General features: G+C 43.8%; 1 protein-coding gene across 1 annotated transcript; it reads left to right on the top strand.

Annotated features, from left to right (window-relative positions):
• The first annotated feature begins 2,607 nt into the window (after window positions 1-2,607).
• On the top strand, window positions 2,608-16,186 carry TCTN1 (tectonic family member 1). The gene is made up of 15 exons (XM_054288667.1): window positions 2,608-2,758; window positions 4,365-4,485; window positions 6,414-6,544; window positions 6,905-7,071; window positions 7,494-7,581; window positions 8,433-8,542; window positions 11,099-11,119; window positions 11,524-11,649; window positions 12,189-12,314; window positions 12,649-12,733; window positions 13,079-13,217; window positions 13,513-13,669; window positions 14,361-14,486; window positions 14,823-14,967; window positions 15,709-16,186. Exons 1-14 carry the CDS (start codon window positions 2,611-2,613, stop codon window positions 14,964-14,966), a joined length of 1,689 nt encoding a protein of 562 aa, XP_054144642.1. The 5' UTR covers window positions 2,608-2,610; the 3' UTR covers window position 14,967; window positions 15,709-16,186.
• The last annotated feature ends 54 nt before the right edge of the window (window positions 16,187-16,240 follow it).

The following is a 16,240-nucleotide window of genomic DNA, read 5'->3' as shown; positions in this document are numbered from 1 at the left end:
GAGTTTTCCAGGGCTGGAAGGGTTTTCTCTGTGCCACTTTGCCCAGCAGCCACGGCTCAAACACTGAGGAACATCGTGAGCTCAGGGCTGACAGACTCATTTGGCAGAGCACCACTCTGTGCTTCCCTAACGCTCCAAGCCAGGGCACACCAGGAGCTCTTCACACTCCTCCATCCTTGAGAATCTTTCAAACAGCCTCCCTGGGGAGTGGTGGAGTCACAACCCCTTGAAGAGCTCAAAAAATGAGATGTGGCACTTTGTGATACATGGGGATATTTGGTCAAAGGTTGGGCTTGATCTTGGAAGTCTTTTCCAATCTTAATGATCCCATGATCCTACCTCAGGCCACCCACTCAAGTCTGTCCAGACAGCCAGACAACCTCAAAATGTACATGGTAATGAGTAACCTTTGATGAACTCTGTCACTCCTGCACGAGGACGTTGTACCCAGACAAAAAAAACTGCTCCTGGTTTTCATTCAGAGGATCTCTGAGCTCCTGTGACACAAAACCCCAACTATTTTTACTAAAATGCTTCAGAACTGGTTTTCTGCACTGTTCAGTGTCAGTGTGGGTAGTTCTCCCTGTAAATCCCTCCCAGCCATGCCCTGCTGCCTTCCTCAGTGTTATTCTTGTACCCTGAGAGTCGACACCCTGCCAAGTGATATTTGTTTAAAATTCCCCAATGCACAAATTTGGCACCAAAACTGGACCAAAGGGCATCCCCCTGGTTACTGCAGCTGGGTGGAATCTTCCCACCTCAAAGTCCAAGATCTATTTACATCAGCTCACTTAAGCTGCAAAAACAGAATGAACTCTTCCTGCTAGGCTTGTCCACACCAATAAATGCACTGGGGAGTGCAAAGCAGAAGTGCTGCACAAATTAATCAGCTGCTGAAGGCACAAGCAGGTTTCCAGCTTGTTTTAAAACTGATTCAGTGGGAGCTGACGTCAATCCTCCCTCCCAAGTATGTGAGCCCTGAGACTGGAGTGTGATAAATGTTACCTGTAATGCCATCTGCTGTACAGGCTGCCCCAGCTCATCACTATTTATTTATTTAAGGGCTAATCTTGTGCTAGACCAAAATGCAGTTTATTTCAGCCTGGTTTGACTTTGTTTGGACTCTTAATTCCAAATGCCTGTCCACTTGGACTTGTAAAGTGATCTGTCATAGGGCAAACCTCGTGTTAGCCCTGGAAAGATGAAGTTCAAGACAGCACAGTTGGATTAAAAAGAAAACTAATGTGAGAAGGACCCCATGAGGCTTCCCAGTGAGGAGTCAGAAATCACCAACAGGAATCACAGAATGGTTTGGAAGGGACCTCAAAGATCATCTCATTCCACGCCCTGACATGGGCAGGAACCTTCCACCATCCCAGGTTGCTCCAGCCTGGCCTTGGACACTTCCAGGGATGGGGCAGTCACAGCTTTCATAATGCATAAATGCACATCAGAATCTTGCTGCTGAAACTGTAATTGAAACAGTCATAGAGTACATCCCTGAACATGTTTCTGAATAAACAGGAATCTACTGCCTCTCAAATTGCTTGAATTTTCATTTTATAGGACCTCCCACATAAGGATCACAGTGCCCTTTTTAATTATTAATTAGCTAATGTTGACAGGATAAATTAAATCTGATGGAGAACAAGCATTGTGTATTGATGTCCCGATCTTATCCTACACACTTGGAGTTGCTCTTTGGAACCTGTTTCAGAAGTCCAATACCAGGGTGAGTTTTGTGGTGGGGAGTTTTTAAAATGATTTTTCTTAGATGTCTTGCCTTTCTCTGCATGACAAAGGTGGGATTTTTCCTATTACAGCAAGTATTTTAAGTGGATTTAGGTGAACTGTTGCTGTGAGTGAAGCCCTAAAAAAAAGGTCACGAGAAAACCAAGATTAATTCCATCCTACTTTGCTTTTGAACAGTTGCCCACTTCTATTCCATTTCAATGGTAGATGCAGTAAGAATTAATACCTCTTTATTCATCCAGCTCCTGCCCACATTCATCCAGGGTGCAATCTGTGCTTTCACATTTCAGCAAGGCTTGCTTTTCATCTTGGAGTCTGGTCCCCTGTGCGCCATCAGCTTTGCCAAGTAATTCCTGATGCAAGAAGAATGTATTAAATTGTTTTCCCCTGTGCAATGCCATCAGCCCTTTTTTACTGATGTTGGGCCATTTCCCTTTTTTTTTTTTTTTTTAATGCGGGGCCTTCCAAGAGTTTTTCCCGAACCACCTTTGAGGGTTACACTTGGACCACAACACCTGAACCGTTCCCGTGGCTCCGAGGGGGCACCGACCCCTCATCACCGCCCGGCCGTTCCTGAGGGCGCTGGGTGGCACAAGCGTCCGCCTGGCACCACCATACCCAGCCAGAACCCTGCGCAGAGCCTTTCCCCGAGGCTCCCTGCGCTGGGGGGCGATGAGGGAGCCCGAGGGCGGCCGAACGAGCCGCAGATACCCGGGGCTGTGCCCTCCCTTTGCCCGCCATGTTCCGGGCGCGGCCCTTCCCCTCCGCCCCCCAAGTCTCGCGAGAAGAGAGCGGGACTCGCCCTTCCCGTCATGCCCCGCGCGGCCTGGCAACGCGCCGTTGCTAAGGGCGGCCGCCATGGCGGCGCCGCCGCGGCTCGGGGCTTTCTTCGTCCTCCTCCTCCTCCTCCTCCTTCCGCCGCCGCCGCTCCGGGCGGAAGAGCCGGCCGATACAAGTGATGCCGCACAGGCGCGGGTCCGCAGCGCGCCGGCCCCGGTCACGGACGGTGGGTGCCCTCCGTGCGCTGCGGGCATCGGCGGCGCTCCCCGGCTGAGGGAGCCCCGCTCGAGGCCTCCCTCGGGCGTTCGGTCCTTGGCCTCCCCTTCGCATTGCGGCCGCCCGGGGCTGGCGGGGATCTCTGAGGCTCTGCTCGGGCAGCTGCAGCCGAGGCCGCTCGGAGCCTCCTTAGAAGGGCTCAGCCAGCCCCGAGCAGGCCCCGGGCCCCGGGCATGGACACCCAGAGCAGGGCATCCCCCAGCCCTGAGGATCCCTGGGCACGCTGATCCTGGCAGGGACACCCAGAGCAGGGCATCCCCCAGCCCTGAGCACGCTGATACTGGCACGGACACCCAGAGCAGGGCACCCCACAGCCCTGACGGTCCCTGGGGTGGAGGGCAGGGGCTGATGCCCACCCAGCCCTGCTCTGAGCTGGCACAGGAGGGCCCTGGGTGTCCTTGGGGAGCTCCAGCCCAGACCGGGCTGGGTGCACGCTGTGCCCCGAGCGCTGTGGATACATTGTCATAAAAGCAGAGCTCACAAAGTTTGGTTACTGTGTTCTCAGAAGGTGTTTCCCACTGTATAATTTGCTACACTTTTATGTCAGTTTTATATCCTGCTGGTGTTGCCCTCAACTAAGCTTTCCGTGGGTTACTTGCCACAGGAAAGCCACCCCAGTGCTACCTCCTTAGGGAAAATGGATTTAAATCCCTAATCTCACAGACATAACCCTGCAATCTAATCATCCATGTTTAAACTTCTCTGTTTACAGGGTGAGCTAAGGATCCAGGGCTAAGCTCAGCCAAGAGAACAGTCAGAACTCCAGAGATTCCAGGAAATACCTGGATGCTGTTCAGGTGGTCAGAGAGCATCCATGGGGCCACAGGGAAACAGGCAGCAAAGTGAAATAAAGGAATTAGTTATGAAAATGTTCTTTGAATGTCTTTCTTATAAAACACTGGCCTTAATTTTCCTTATTCTGTGCTATTCTTAAGTCTAGATTAATTATAGAACAGCAACTCTCAAAAACAGTTCAGTAGAATAATATCTGTTCTTTAAATTTATAAACTTGAAGACCTCAAAGAATTTGAAGACTTTGCCAAGTGTATGTTACTGAGCCAGTTTACAGAATTATTACCAATTACTCTGTCTGTGATTACAACATTTCACATTATCTAAAAACAGAGAGAAAAAACAGTTTCAAAGAAGTCAATTATGGTGGTTTTGGCACATCAGGGAAATGTATTCCTGGACCCTGAGCTATCCTCAAAACTTGTAAACATCTCTGCTCCTTCAAAATGTTTTATTTTTCTTCTCAATAAGCTGAAACAAGCAGATAAACACACCTTGTTTGTACCTCTTATTTTTTTCCTCTGCCAGGCTGAGCAGATTTTCACACCTCCAAAATCCCTGTTGGGTTTTGTTTCTCAGGGAGCAGTTTTTAGCATGGCTTGGTTTTGTCCACGTCTTCCAAATAAATCTGCTCAGCAGCAGAAAAGATTGTTTTTAAAAGAAAACGGGAATTTGGAGAGGACTTCTGACCACAATCAAAGCCAGGGCGAGGTGACAAGTGTGCAGTGTCCCCTCTGCAGCTCTCGTTTCCCTCTCTGCTGCAGTTGCCAGGCTCTGTGTGTGCGACCTGCTGGTGGCACAGTGCGACACCAACTGCTGCTGTGACCCCGACTGCAGCGCCGAGGACTTCAGCCTCTTCACCACGTGCTCCGTCCCCGTGGTCATGTGAGTGCAGAAATGACCAGAAAAGCACAAAAATCCTTCTCCATTTGCTGCCTGTTCTCTCCTCTGAGCAGTTCCCTGCTGTCCTTCCCCCAGGCAGAGCACAAATCCAGCTCCCAGCCGGTTCTCTCCCTCTCTTCCCTCTCTCCTCCTGTTCCCCTGTGCTCCTCCCTGTGGGCATTTAGGTTTTGCTGCTTTTTTTGGGGTAAGAATGATGAATCTTTAGACTTTGATCAATGCAATGTCTGGGAGTTAAGAAAACTGATCCCAAAGGACCAATGTGGCCACTGCTCTGCAGATCACCAGTTTTTATCAGTAAATTTATCAGTGACCTCTTTGATTACATTTATGATATCAGCTACGCATTTAATCAGTTCAGAGCTTGTTGGAATAGTGTGAGCATTTTTCTGACCCTAATTTTACAACCTGCTCCCCCACTGCCACTTCACAAACAATAACATGTAACATTATACCAAAAAAGTAAAGCCAAGAGTTGTTTCTTTGCTATTTAATCTGAAAACACCTTCACCCCAACTTCATCTTCTCAAAGAGGAGTTAAGAACACTCACTTCAAAATAATAATGTGCAAAAAAAAATCTCTTGGTGACTTCTCAGAACAATAAGTGCAGCTTTTTCAACCCACCTTCTGTATAAATTATGCCAATCTGAGCACTGGGTTTATTCTTGGTGCTTTGGAATTTGAATTAGCAGTCATGCCAGACTGTGGTTTCTTATTGTTCTGGCACACAAAAGACTCCTGCTCCCCATTTATAGATATTTATATGGATCAGAAAGGTCTAATCAACACCTCCTGAGTGACACTTTAATTGCCTCAGATGACTGTGCTGCCTTTGTCAGCTAGAAATGCCTCAAATGAAATTGTGTTCCTTTGCCCAAATTCTTTTGTGTAACACATTTATTTTGCATGAAAAGCCAGGGGATTTTCAGTGTCTGCAGGTGTTGTGGCTCTCATTATTTACATCAGAGTTTATCTAGATTTGCATATTTGTGTTATTTTGGCTGATCCCAAGGCAGAGGCCGTGAGATCTCTGAAACAGAAGGGTTTGATTTATGGTGGGATCCTGTTGGGTTTGATTTATGATGGGATCCTATTAACAATGACTCACCTCATAGAAGAGCTTAACTCCAGGCTTCAAAATCTCTGAAAGTCATTTCACTTCTCCAGGGCCTGTCCTCAGCTGCTCTGTGCTGCTAAAAACCAGTTTCAGAGGGATCATCAGCTGCTGTTTGTGGCATGTGGGGCACAGCAGAGCTGCCAGGCTCTGAACTGGCACAGCCTCACATTGTCCTGCTGCTCCTGATGAGCCCATGGCACAGCCTTGAACACTCCTCCAAGACAGGCTGGGTTATTTCTCCTCCTGTTCCTCACTCTGCCATTTCTTTCACATCATCTCAAGCAGGAATTCTTCCCATTCCCTGCTCAAATTGAATATTATTCAAACATCCACCAAACTGACCTGTTTTCCTGCTCTGACATCCCCCTTGGGCTGTAGGAATGAAAGTGCTGCTGAGCTGTGTGTGTCCTGTGGTGCAGCCCTGCAATTTTGGGGTCTCAACCATCTGGATCCCACCCAATTTAACATTTTCTCTCTCATGTTATCCCTGGTTTTCCCTCCCCCAGTCCTTTTCTTACCTTCCTTCATGTTGCTGCTCAGTTTCCTCTGCTGAATAAAACATGTGGGAGAATTCTCTATTATTTATTATTAAGCACAGAGTATAAAACAACAGGAACCTTCTAAGGATGCATGATTGTTCTACAAATTATTAAATTTATAGAATTTGAATTTGTTAAATTCAGTAATTTCATGCTTTTTAATTTTTCTGGTGCTGCTTCAGTAGATTAAAAGAACTTTAAAATCTGGTCAGCACTAACTTCTAGTGGATTATTAATTTATTTTGTGTCTTTGCAGGGGTGACAGCCAGCTGTGTAGTCAGAAAGCTGCTGTGTATTCTCTTGATGTTGAAGCAAATCCACCAGAAAGGATATTTAAATTAATTGACCAAGTCAATCCCAGTATTTTCTGCATTCATGCTACAAACTGTAAGTAGAGCTGTAGGCAATGTTAAGCATTGTGGTGTTATTTTTTTTTGTAAGCTCTTTAGGTACTAGAAAAAAACTAAATTTAAAACTACTTTTATTTTCTTAAACCTCTCAGGAAAGTGGTAATTCTGTCTGCTCACAGCCCTTATGTTGTGATCCTTTCACTTGTGAAAACATGAAATTAAACATCTGGTACTCTTGGTCTTCTCTGTTGGAAAAACAAAATAGTTTGGGTTTTTTTTTTGTAAATAATTTAGCATCCTAAATAAATAATGTTTAAAGTCATCTCATTGTTACTAAGTATTGTTTCTGTATCTTTTTTTTCCCTTAAATTATCTCCTTCTTTAAATATTTTATCAGATGAACAAGCCTTGTACTTCAAATCCCCTGAAATCCCAACTGCAGAAAATTTTGATGAGTTGCTTGACAAATTTGGAGGTGCAACTTTCAGTGCTGAGCCTGACAGCGGGAATTTGGATACAGATGCTCAAAATCCCCCTGAGGCAAATGAAACTTCCAGATATGAGGTAAATTCTCTCTGATTCAATAGGAGGGAAATTATATTTGGTGCAATTAGTATTAAATTATTCCAGAAAGAAGAAATCAGCATTGTTTGCATCTGCTTTTAAATAATGCAGTTCTGCTGGAAGAAGCAAAATTTATATTGGTCTTTAAATATAGAAATGTAAAATAAGAAATTTATTGTTTTGTGTTTAGTTACTTTAAAAGTGAGCTAGATTTTTAAGAGCTTTGAAAAATAAGGAATTTTTTTCCTGCTATTTTTTTCCTGCTATTTTCAGCATAAAGCTTTAGCAGTGACTGAAAAATTGCTGCACAGAGCATTACTGAGAGATCATGGGGAAATAAGTACTGATTTTATTCATGTTTGTTGTCAATAAAAATGGGCTGAACCACACCTGTGTACCTGACTGTGGTTTTTCTTTGGCAGTATGGGGTTCCTGTCCAGACAGAGGATGCATTTCTGAGGCTGCCAAGTCCTGTTGTCTCTTCTTGGTGCTCTGATGCAAATCCTGCAGGTTGGAAAATGCACTTGAATCCCAAATTTTTGCTTTTTAGAATTCTGCTCTTAGATTAGTCAGTCATAAAGTTGGCACTCTCCCCATGGAGAATTCAGCTAACAATTCATAAACAGATGATTTTTAAATCACTTCTGTTTCTCTAGTTTTTTTTTTTGTTTGTTTTTTTTAAGACATAGAATGGAAATTGTGTTGGATCTCTATTAAACATTCAAATTGAGATTGAAATCCCTGAAAATCTTGTTAAAGGGTTGTTTATCCAACAAGGAAATGTCCTGTTTGGCATAAATGGTTTAACCAAACAGCACAAGGGTGACACCCTGAGGGAGGAGGGGTTTGCACCAAGCCAGCCCTGCTGGGCAGCCTTGGCACCTTCCCATTGCCCAGGGTTCCTCTCACAAGTCAGATTTGCAGGCTGAGCCCTGCATTTTAACCTCTCACACAATTTCCTGAAAATCTGCTGAGGTGGAGGTGAAAAAACCCCCCAACCAAACCCACACCTGCATTTCCCAAAGCCCACTGTCACCATTAAATGTGGTCTCATAACAGTCAGGGTGGTGATTACAGAACTGAAGTCTCTTGTGAAAGAAAAAAAAAGATCTTATTAAGAGATTCAAAAATTAAGTAATTTTCATGAAGGTTTTTCTACTTGTTAAGAAATAATAATTTTTCTCATAGCATTTTTTTGAGACTATAAAAAGTTTCATTCTTCAAAGCTCACATAAAACCTTATCTGCAATACAGAAGACATTTACTTTCAATTTTGCTGGTACTTGTATTGTTTTTCATTTTGCTTTTTATAATTGCTCTTTCACTTCCTCCAGTAATACTTGATGACTTTTTTTTTCCAGGGTTTTTAGTAAACCAAGCCACAAAATGCATTAGATCAGTGAGTGTAGAAAAATGTGACAGCATTCAAGCACTTAGCATGTTGTTTTATATCAACTCCAGCATTTTGGCAGTAAGTATGATTTGAAACAGTTATATAGCTGAAATACTCATATTTTATCTCTTTTACATCTGCAGAATGAAGTGACTTCTGTTTGCTGAGGGATATTGTGTTTTATTTGGATTTTTAAATTGTGGGTTGGGAAGAAATGTCTCCCTGTACAGCAGAATTTTATACAGAAAGCCTTTGGGAATGTTTTTACTTCAAGCTTTGGTAACAGAAGCATTTACTGTTCTCTACTTAGCAAAATGTAAATAATATAGTCAAAGATAAAATAAAAAATAATAGTTTTGAAGAGCCAAGGTCGTGGCACTGAGCTAGTGCAGTTTCTTGTTCCTGTGCATTTTCAAGCTTTTCCAAGAAGCCCATTTATCAGAACACATAATTCTAAGAAATCTGAGTTTTAGAGTTGCTAAAACTTTGCACTGAAGGAAGAACCTGTCAGGTTTAATCCTGTGCATCTGCCCCTTTCCTCCAAGCCTCAGTTTTTGATAGTGGGGGCTGACACAGCTTTCTTTGTGTTCCCAAACAACATGACTGAGAGAAGGTTTCTTTGGATTCTGCCTGCTAAAATCCAGTCTGGGTTATTTTTCAAAGCTTTGCCTTCTTTTTCATCCCTTTCTGACCTGGGGGATGATGCCTTCTGTACAAATAAATGCCCTGTAAGGATATTCAGGAAGACAAAGAAATCACTCATGAAAATATGAAACTGAAATGCATCATACCTTAACCTGATGGCTCCTTCCAGAAGCTGAAGGTTGTAAAGAAACAGCAACCTCTTCACCATTAAAATTATTTTAATTTATGTAATTATTTAAATTCATTTAATTAGCAGTGAGTAACTGTTTAAAGACCTCTTCCAGGCTGCTCACAGATTCCAAAGCTCCCAAAGGCAAGGAAAGCCCACTAGGCACTTCACACCCTCACAGATGGGATCGTTGAGGATCTCATTGAAATCAGCCAGGGATTGCTCCCAAATGTTGGCTTTTGATCCTCCAGCTGTGGAAGAAGTGGAGAAAACCCTGTCTCAGAAGGGCTTTGAGTGCCTCCATGTCCTCCCAAAATGAGTTCTTGTTGGCTGCAGGACCAGAAAAGAGCAAAAGTGGCTCAGGCTGGGCTCCAGCAGCTGACTGGGTTTGAGTTAAAGATGAATTCCCTTTCCTGACTGGAAAATCCATAACCCCTTATCCCTGTGCTGCTTGCCAAGGCAATGGCTGAGCTTGGGAGGGGTCAGAGCTGTGCCCAGAGCACGCTGGGTGTCAGGAGGGATCAGCTGCAGGAACTGGAGAGGGCTGAGAAGCTGCTGGAGATGCTCCGTGGGAAGGGGAGCTGGATGTGACAACAGGAAAGTGATGGCACTGGGGACAGGGTGGCCACAGGGCAGAGCTGGGGCCCTCCCAGTGCCAGCAGGTGGAGCTGCCGGCAAAAAAACGGCAAACCAGTAACGGAGGGAGCCTTACTGGGAGCACTGGGACAGAACACCCCATCCCAGGATCCCACCCTCCCTGCCTGCACGGGCAGCTGGAGTGAGAACAAAGTTTGGGAACTGCTGCAGATAAACTCTGCTCTGTGCCCTGACCAGCAGATGCAGGGAGTGCTGGGGATTCCTGGGATGTCCCAGCTGGATCCTCACACTGGAGCTTCACACACACCCTGGTCAGTGAGTGAGGAGCTGCCACAGCAATGAGCTGGCCCTGCCTTTGCTGCCTCCCTGCTGAGGCGGCAGCGTGGCTGCAGTGATCTCTGAGTGACCTCCAGAGACACCATCCATCACCCCAGCCATGACAAACAGAACTTCAGGAGTGGTGCTCACTCCCAGCACTGTTCCCTGAAGGATGAGTGTAATCTTTACAGGGATTTTTATTACCCAGCACATTCTGATGGCTGGGCTGTACCTTGGGATGATGAATGTGTGACAAACTGTACCTGCAGCACCTTCAGCTCTGCAGCTCCCAGGAATGTGTTCCCTGCTGGGACAGGAATGAGTCACTGCTGTCAGTATCCCATCACATCCCAATTCTGCTGAATTGCTTCATGATCAGAGTCCAATCCTTGGTCCCTTCCCAAAGATGTGACTCAAACATTCATTGGAAGGTCAGAAAAGTAAAACTTTTGACAAAATGGTGCCCCATGGGAGTATTTTTACCTGATTGATGACCTTGGTCTGACATTTCTGCCTTGCCATGAAATACTTTTGGTGGAAATTTTTTCAGTGGGGCAACTGTATAACAAGAGAGATACTTGCTTCTCTTGTATTGGTTTGGAGACCATGAATCTATGGAACAGGACAAGAAAAGCTCTTCATTTGGGAAGCACAGCCTGGCAGGTTTCCTAAACTGGTGGTCTCTGAATAATTCTATAAGTCAGAAGAAGGAGGGGAGTGGATTGTGGCAGTTCTTTTCACACTTCCTGGGTACTCTGGTTTATATCCAATTAACTCCATAACATAAAAGTTATTGTTATGAGAGAGAGTTAAATAGACAAAGCCTTACCTGCTTTACTTGACTGCTACGTGCAATAGGTCAGATCTTTGCTACTGCTTTAATTTGTCCTTTTATTCTCCCTCAGGTGCCCAAATCAAGTCAGATGGTAAGTATCCTTCTAAATTACTTGGAAGAGCTGTGGGCAAAATTCTTATTAAGTTATAGTCAGTGGGAATTTTTCACTGATTGATCGAATCTTTACATTTAAAAAATTATTTGCTATCAGTAATGATACTTAGCAACTCCAAGATAAAATGCTGCCTGCAAATACTCAAGCCTGATACATTCCTTTCATATAAAACTCCCTATTTTCAAGAAAATCTCTTTTTTATTTATACCCAGACCCCTTGGTTGAGCTTCAGCAGCATTTGTAACACAGCAGTTGTTCAGAGAATTACTGCATGCTGTTGCTGTGGAACAGAACCCGGAAAGGTCACAAATATAATAACACAGAAAAAGCCAAAATTAATTATAGCCAGTGTTCAGAGCTGACATGAGTCTGTTTTTCAGGTGAATATCACTGTCCAGTCCATAGTTGTCCAGTCTGTGAATGGAATGAGAACTTTACTGAGCAGCAGTGAAGCCCTGAGGCTCCCCATGGTTTTGGATGAGCTGTGCATCAATGCAGTGCTTGGGGTAGGTCTGGCAGCCTTTTCCTCCTCAGAGCTGATGGAAAGCATCAAATCTCTTCTGATTCTCAAACTGCAAAGCTGGCAGGAGGCCTTGCAGCTTCCATTTTTGTGACATCTCCAAAGCAAATGTCATGGGAGAAGCACTGATTTTGGGTAAAAGGGAGTGTTTTGCAACAAAATAATAACTCTGTGCAATATAACATGGAGCCAGGCTGAAATCCTGGTGTTACTTCTGTGTTTGTGGCAAAACAGGCAATGACATGAGTTTGGAATTTACTTTATGCTTGGGAGAAAATTATTTCAGGGGCACTAATGACAGAGATGCTGCACATCATCTTTTAATTTTAAAGATATGTCTGTGCTTAGGTTTATCAAGAAGTCAGTTGTGAAGAGGCTCCAGCCTCTACAGGATAAAATCCATCCCCACCCTGGAGCTGAGTTTCTTAAGCAAAGAAGAAAGAAAATACTTACATGGTTAAATTTTTTTTTCTAGTTTCTCTTATGTATTTATTCAAATTAATATCTAAAATGTTTAATTTTCAGGTGAATTATCACATTACCCACACAGACACAGGAGAAATAACAAAAGCAGCTGCAGCTTTTGTCTTGGGGGCAATTAGCAGAGGAGCACTTTCAATAGAGCAGAGCTTTGAAATCAGCTTCACTCAGGTAACTGTGGAGATGTCATGGGTGACTTGGTAAAAGACATTTAATTACAAAACTTATTAAACTTGAATCAGAACAATTGTTAGCAGCAAGGTAAAGCAGAACTTGCCCTGGATGCCCAGATGAGGCAGCATTTCAGAGCTGGGCAATGGAGGCCTCCAAAATCTGGCACATTTGTGGGCCCCAGCTTGTGACTGTAACAGAGAAAGCAAAGCCTCACTTACAGTTTTGCCTTCATCATTCAAGGCAGGTCATAATCCTAAAATAACTGAAATATTTCTGTGTTTTCCAACCACTTCAGTGCAGGATAAGAACTAATGCTGTGTTTGCATTGCAGGAGAACACACAGCCAGTTCCTCTGAGTGGCAATCCTGGTTATGTTGTTGGGCTGCCTGTCAGAGCAGGATTCCAGCCTCAAGGATATCCTTCCCCTGCTGCATTTCTGTTTGCTTCACTTGCTCTGGTCCAGCCTCACAAACCCTTTCTAGCACGGACATCTATGAAATACATCTGTTCTCTGCCAAAAATAAAAATGTGCTTTTCTGGCTGTGTTTGAGGAGGGAATGACTCAGTCCTGACTGCAATCTCCTGGGACTGTACTGAGGTACATTTAAGCCTCCATTGCACACCCTGGTGCTTTTTCACACTGGGAGAGGAATCTGGAGCCATTGTAGCATTTGCAGCTATATTTTAAGGATATGATTAAGAATTCTTTTTTTGTCCTGATATCCATCAAGCATTTAATTTCCCTTAACTGTGTGTTACATCTGGCATCATTCAGAGTAGTAACAAACACAGCCAGCTCACCATTCTGCACAGCACATCCACCCAGGACTGCCTGGCAGCACAGGGAGCCAGAGCCCCAGTATTATTTGGTTATAACATGATATCAGGCTGTAAGTTACGGTAAGAAATTATTAATTTTTTAAAATTTAATGCTTTTAACCCTCTGACAACCCTTTCCCTTAGGCTCTGTTCAGGTCCTGGGCCATTTATACAGCTAGAGGAATATTGAGAATGGAGTATTTAATTATAAAAAATGTCATTTAATTAACAATGGTCTTTCTCTTGGAAAGATTGTGTACATTAGCAACTGTAGCCAGAAGGCTTGAACAGAGCAGAGAGCAAGGAGAAATGATGACTGTGCCAAACCAATGGATTTTGCTCTAACTCATCTTTTTTTTTTTTTCTTTTCTGGAAGAATTACAGCAGCTATGAAATGCCAGCCTTTGGCTCAGACCCTCCTTGATGTGCTGAAGGGCCAAAGCTTTCCTGAGTACGTGGCCTCATTTGGGAATTCTCAAGCCCAGGATGTGCTTGACTGGGTGCCAATAACTCAGCTCCACATCTCAGAACAGGTGAAATTCAACCACTCCCACCCCTCCACCCTCACGAGATCTGTGCCTGTGCTGCAGCAGCAGCTCAGCTTCACACCCTAAAAATGCAGGAACCAACTGGAGGAGAAAATGGGGCTGGGAATGCAGAAATAAGCTGGAAGAAACTCACAGAGTATTCACAGAGGGTTTCATTCTTGCTGTAGAAGTTATATTTAATCAAGCTGGTATCCAGGCACCTCAGCTATGGATCAGGGCAATGTATTGGGTAGAAAATGAGTTGTTTAAACATTGGTTGGAATGTTGTTCTTCTAAAGATGAAGCACCAGAGGTGACAGAGGGAAGGAACAGAATCAGGGTTTCCCCTCCTAATCCAGGCCAGGGTAAGAGAGAGATAAGCACAATATCACAATATAAGATTGTGGATGGTCTCTTGCATGCTTCTGCAACAAAAGAGTGAATGGTTTCTGTAGCCAGAAGTGTGAGAGTTCAAGGAGAAGTGCATAAAAATATTTAACATTGTAGCCTTCAAAATTCTGCCCTGGCAGAGTTCAGGGTTTTTGTCCTGCCCAGCAACAGTGCAGGGTCCATCTGCTCTGGTAACCTCCTCAGTGAGTTTGTGGGGACATTCTACCCTTTTAACAACATGAATAATTAATTACTGTGATGGTTTCTACATAAGGCAGACAATGAGATGATTTCTCACACTTTGCAGAGCTCATGCCAAATACCTGTGTCACTGGGAATAGAAATAAAGTGGACTAAATATGGATCCCTGGTCAATCCCCAAGCCAGGATAGTGAATGTTACAGCCACAATCACTAGCAGCACACTGAAGCAGGTATGTAATTAAATTACAGGATTTAAGATAAAACAAGTGGCTTGTTTTCCTTGGCTATCAGCTGTGTGACAATGAGCCAGATAATCTCATTATCTAAAGGCAGCACTTCACATTAGAATGTATTTACACCCAGCAGTTCTCTTCCAGCTCAAACACAGCTGTGGGCTCCTTGCCAAAACACACTTCAATAAAAATCTATATAGCATTTATGGAAAGAAACATGGAACCACACAGAAAGGGAAAAAAAAAGCCTTTTTAGCAAATATAACCCAGACCAAATGCATGATTGTACAAATAGAAAACTGAAGCTAAGTCCTGTTTGCATTTTCATTGCAGCTTCCCTCAGGAAGGGAAAGGATTATTCCTATAACAAGTTCTGTGGTTTTCACTGACATTTCTTCACCTGCAGAGCCAAGCTACAAAGCCTGGCCCACCATTAACATCAAGTTACCCTTTGACTTTTTCTATCCCTTTGTCTAAGGTAAGTATGCATAAAAAAACCCCAACTTCTGCTTTATCTTATTTTCAGTCCGTTGTTTATCCTGTGACCATGATGGGCCATAATTTTTTTCTAAGTTGTAGATGCTGGGCTAAATTTGGCCAAGAGAGGAAGGGTGAGACCTTGTGAGGGCTCTCAGAAGGTTTAGGGTAAAGAAACCCCCATGAAGTGGAAAGTCCCCAATTGTAACTGTGCAGAGAGGACAAAGGTTGCAGTTTGAACTTGCTGGTGGCTCTGGCCCAGCCCCAGCCTGGCCAGCAGAGGCAGGAGGGGAAGGGAAGAGCACAGGGAAAGCAAGTTCATTATCCCACAAACAGCAGAGCTAAATTGCTAATTAAACTCATCATGTGCTATTAGATAAGGCCTCTGCTTTATCTCCTTGCAGAGATGAATAAGCCACATATTTCTGGCTATTTTTCCCACACCACTAATTAATTACCTTTTTTTAAAAACCTGAACAGTTGAGTTGTGGTTTCAGTGACCCCTCCAGCTGAGTGCGGCTGAAATCCATTGGAGGCACCTGCTGCAATCACCATCTCTCAGAATTCCCACTTCTTAAACCTCACTCCTCAGCTCTCAAACAGCCTCTCCACAGGGACACTGTGGTACCTGAAAAAATTCAAACACCAGCCTGGCCCTTTAGAATTTGCTTTTTTATGGCTTTTCTGGAGTCTGACTGTTCCCAGCAGTGCACTCACCTACATCTGTTCTTACACATTACAGTTCTTTTGATCCATGGATTTATGAGCTGTGGGAACAAAGAACTTTGCAGCCCCATGGGCTGTGAGGGAACAGGAGTGAAAAGGGAAGAGGAGATGAGGGAATGCAAAACCAGAACTGGGATCTGCTGCTGGAACAAGGCATTGTTTGACGTAAGATGGCACATGTTTGCCTCTATTTTGGGGCTGATTTCTTTGTCAGGGAAAGGAGTGGTGTGTTGGTGTTTCTGAAATGAATGTTATATAAATAACGAAGTGGCACAAGCAGCAACAGAAATGAGGAAACTACCAACAGTGTGAAAAGAATGGTTGGCAAAGAGATGTATTGATGATGAGCAGGCAGCTGGTGGAGAAGAAATTACCTTTTCAGTCTGGGTTGTTATCATTTGTACTGCAAGTTTGCTGCAAATAAAGAATGTTATCACAGAAAAAAAAATAAATTATTTTAAATAAGTGGTACTTTTCTGGATGTATAGCTTGTAAAGATGTGTCTTTATTAAATTATTTTTCAGTTTTGACTGTACAACTGTACAAGA

This window comes from Melozone crissalis, unplaced genomic scaffold, assembly GCF_028551555.1.
Source record: "Melozone crissalis strain CALT ecotype California unplaced genomic scaffold, PUWL_Pcris_2 ptg000063l_1, whole genome shotgun sequence".
NCBI lineage: Eukaryota > Metazoa > Chordata > Aves > Passeriformes > Passerellidae > Melozone > Melozone crissalis.
The sequence above is the reverse complement of the archived record's forward strand: the minus strand, read 5'-3'. Positions and strand labels throughout refer to the sequence as shown.

Bases quoted from the DNA above. Each gene is read 5' to 3' on its own strand.
- TCTN1 (XM_054288667.1), top strand. From the start codon at position 2,611: ATGGCGGCGCCGCCGCGGCTCGGGGCTTTCTTCGTCCTCCTCCTCCTC. The intron at 13,670-14,360 runs GTGAAATTCAAC...CACACTTTGCAG, and splicing joins AGCTCCACATCTCAGAACAG to AGCTCATGCCAAATACCTGT. The intron at 14,487-14,822 runs GTATGTAATTAA...TTTTCATTGCAG, and splicing joins CTAGCAGCACACTGAAGCAG to CTTCCCTCAGGAAGGGAAAG.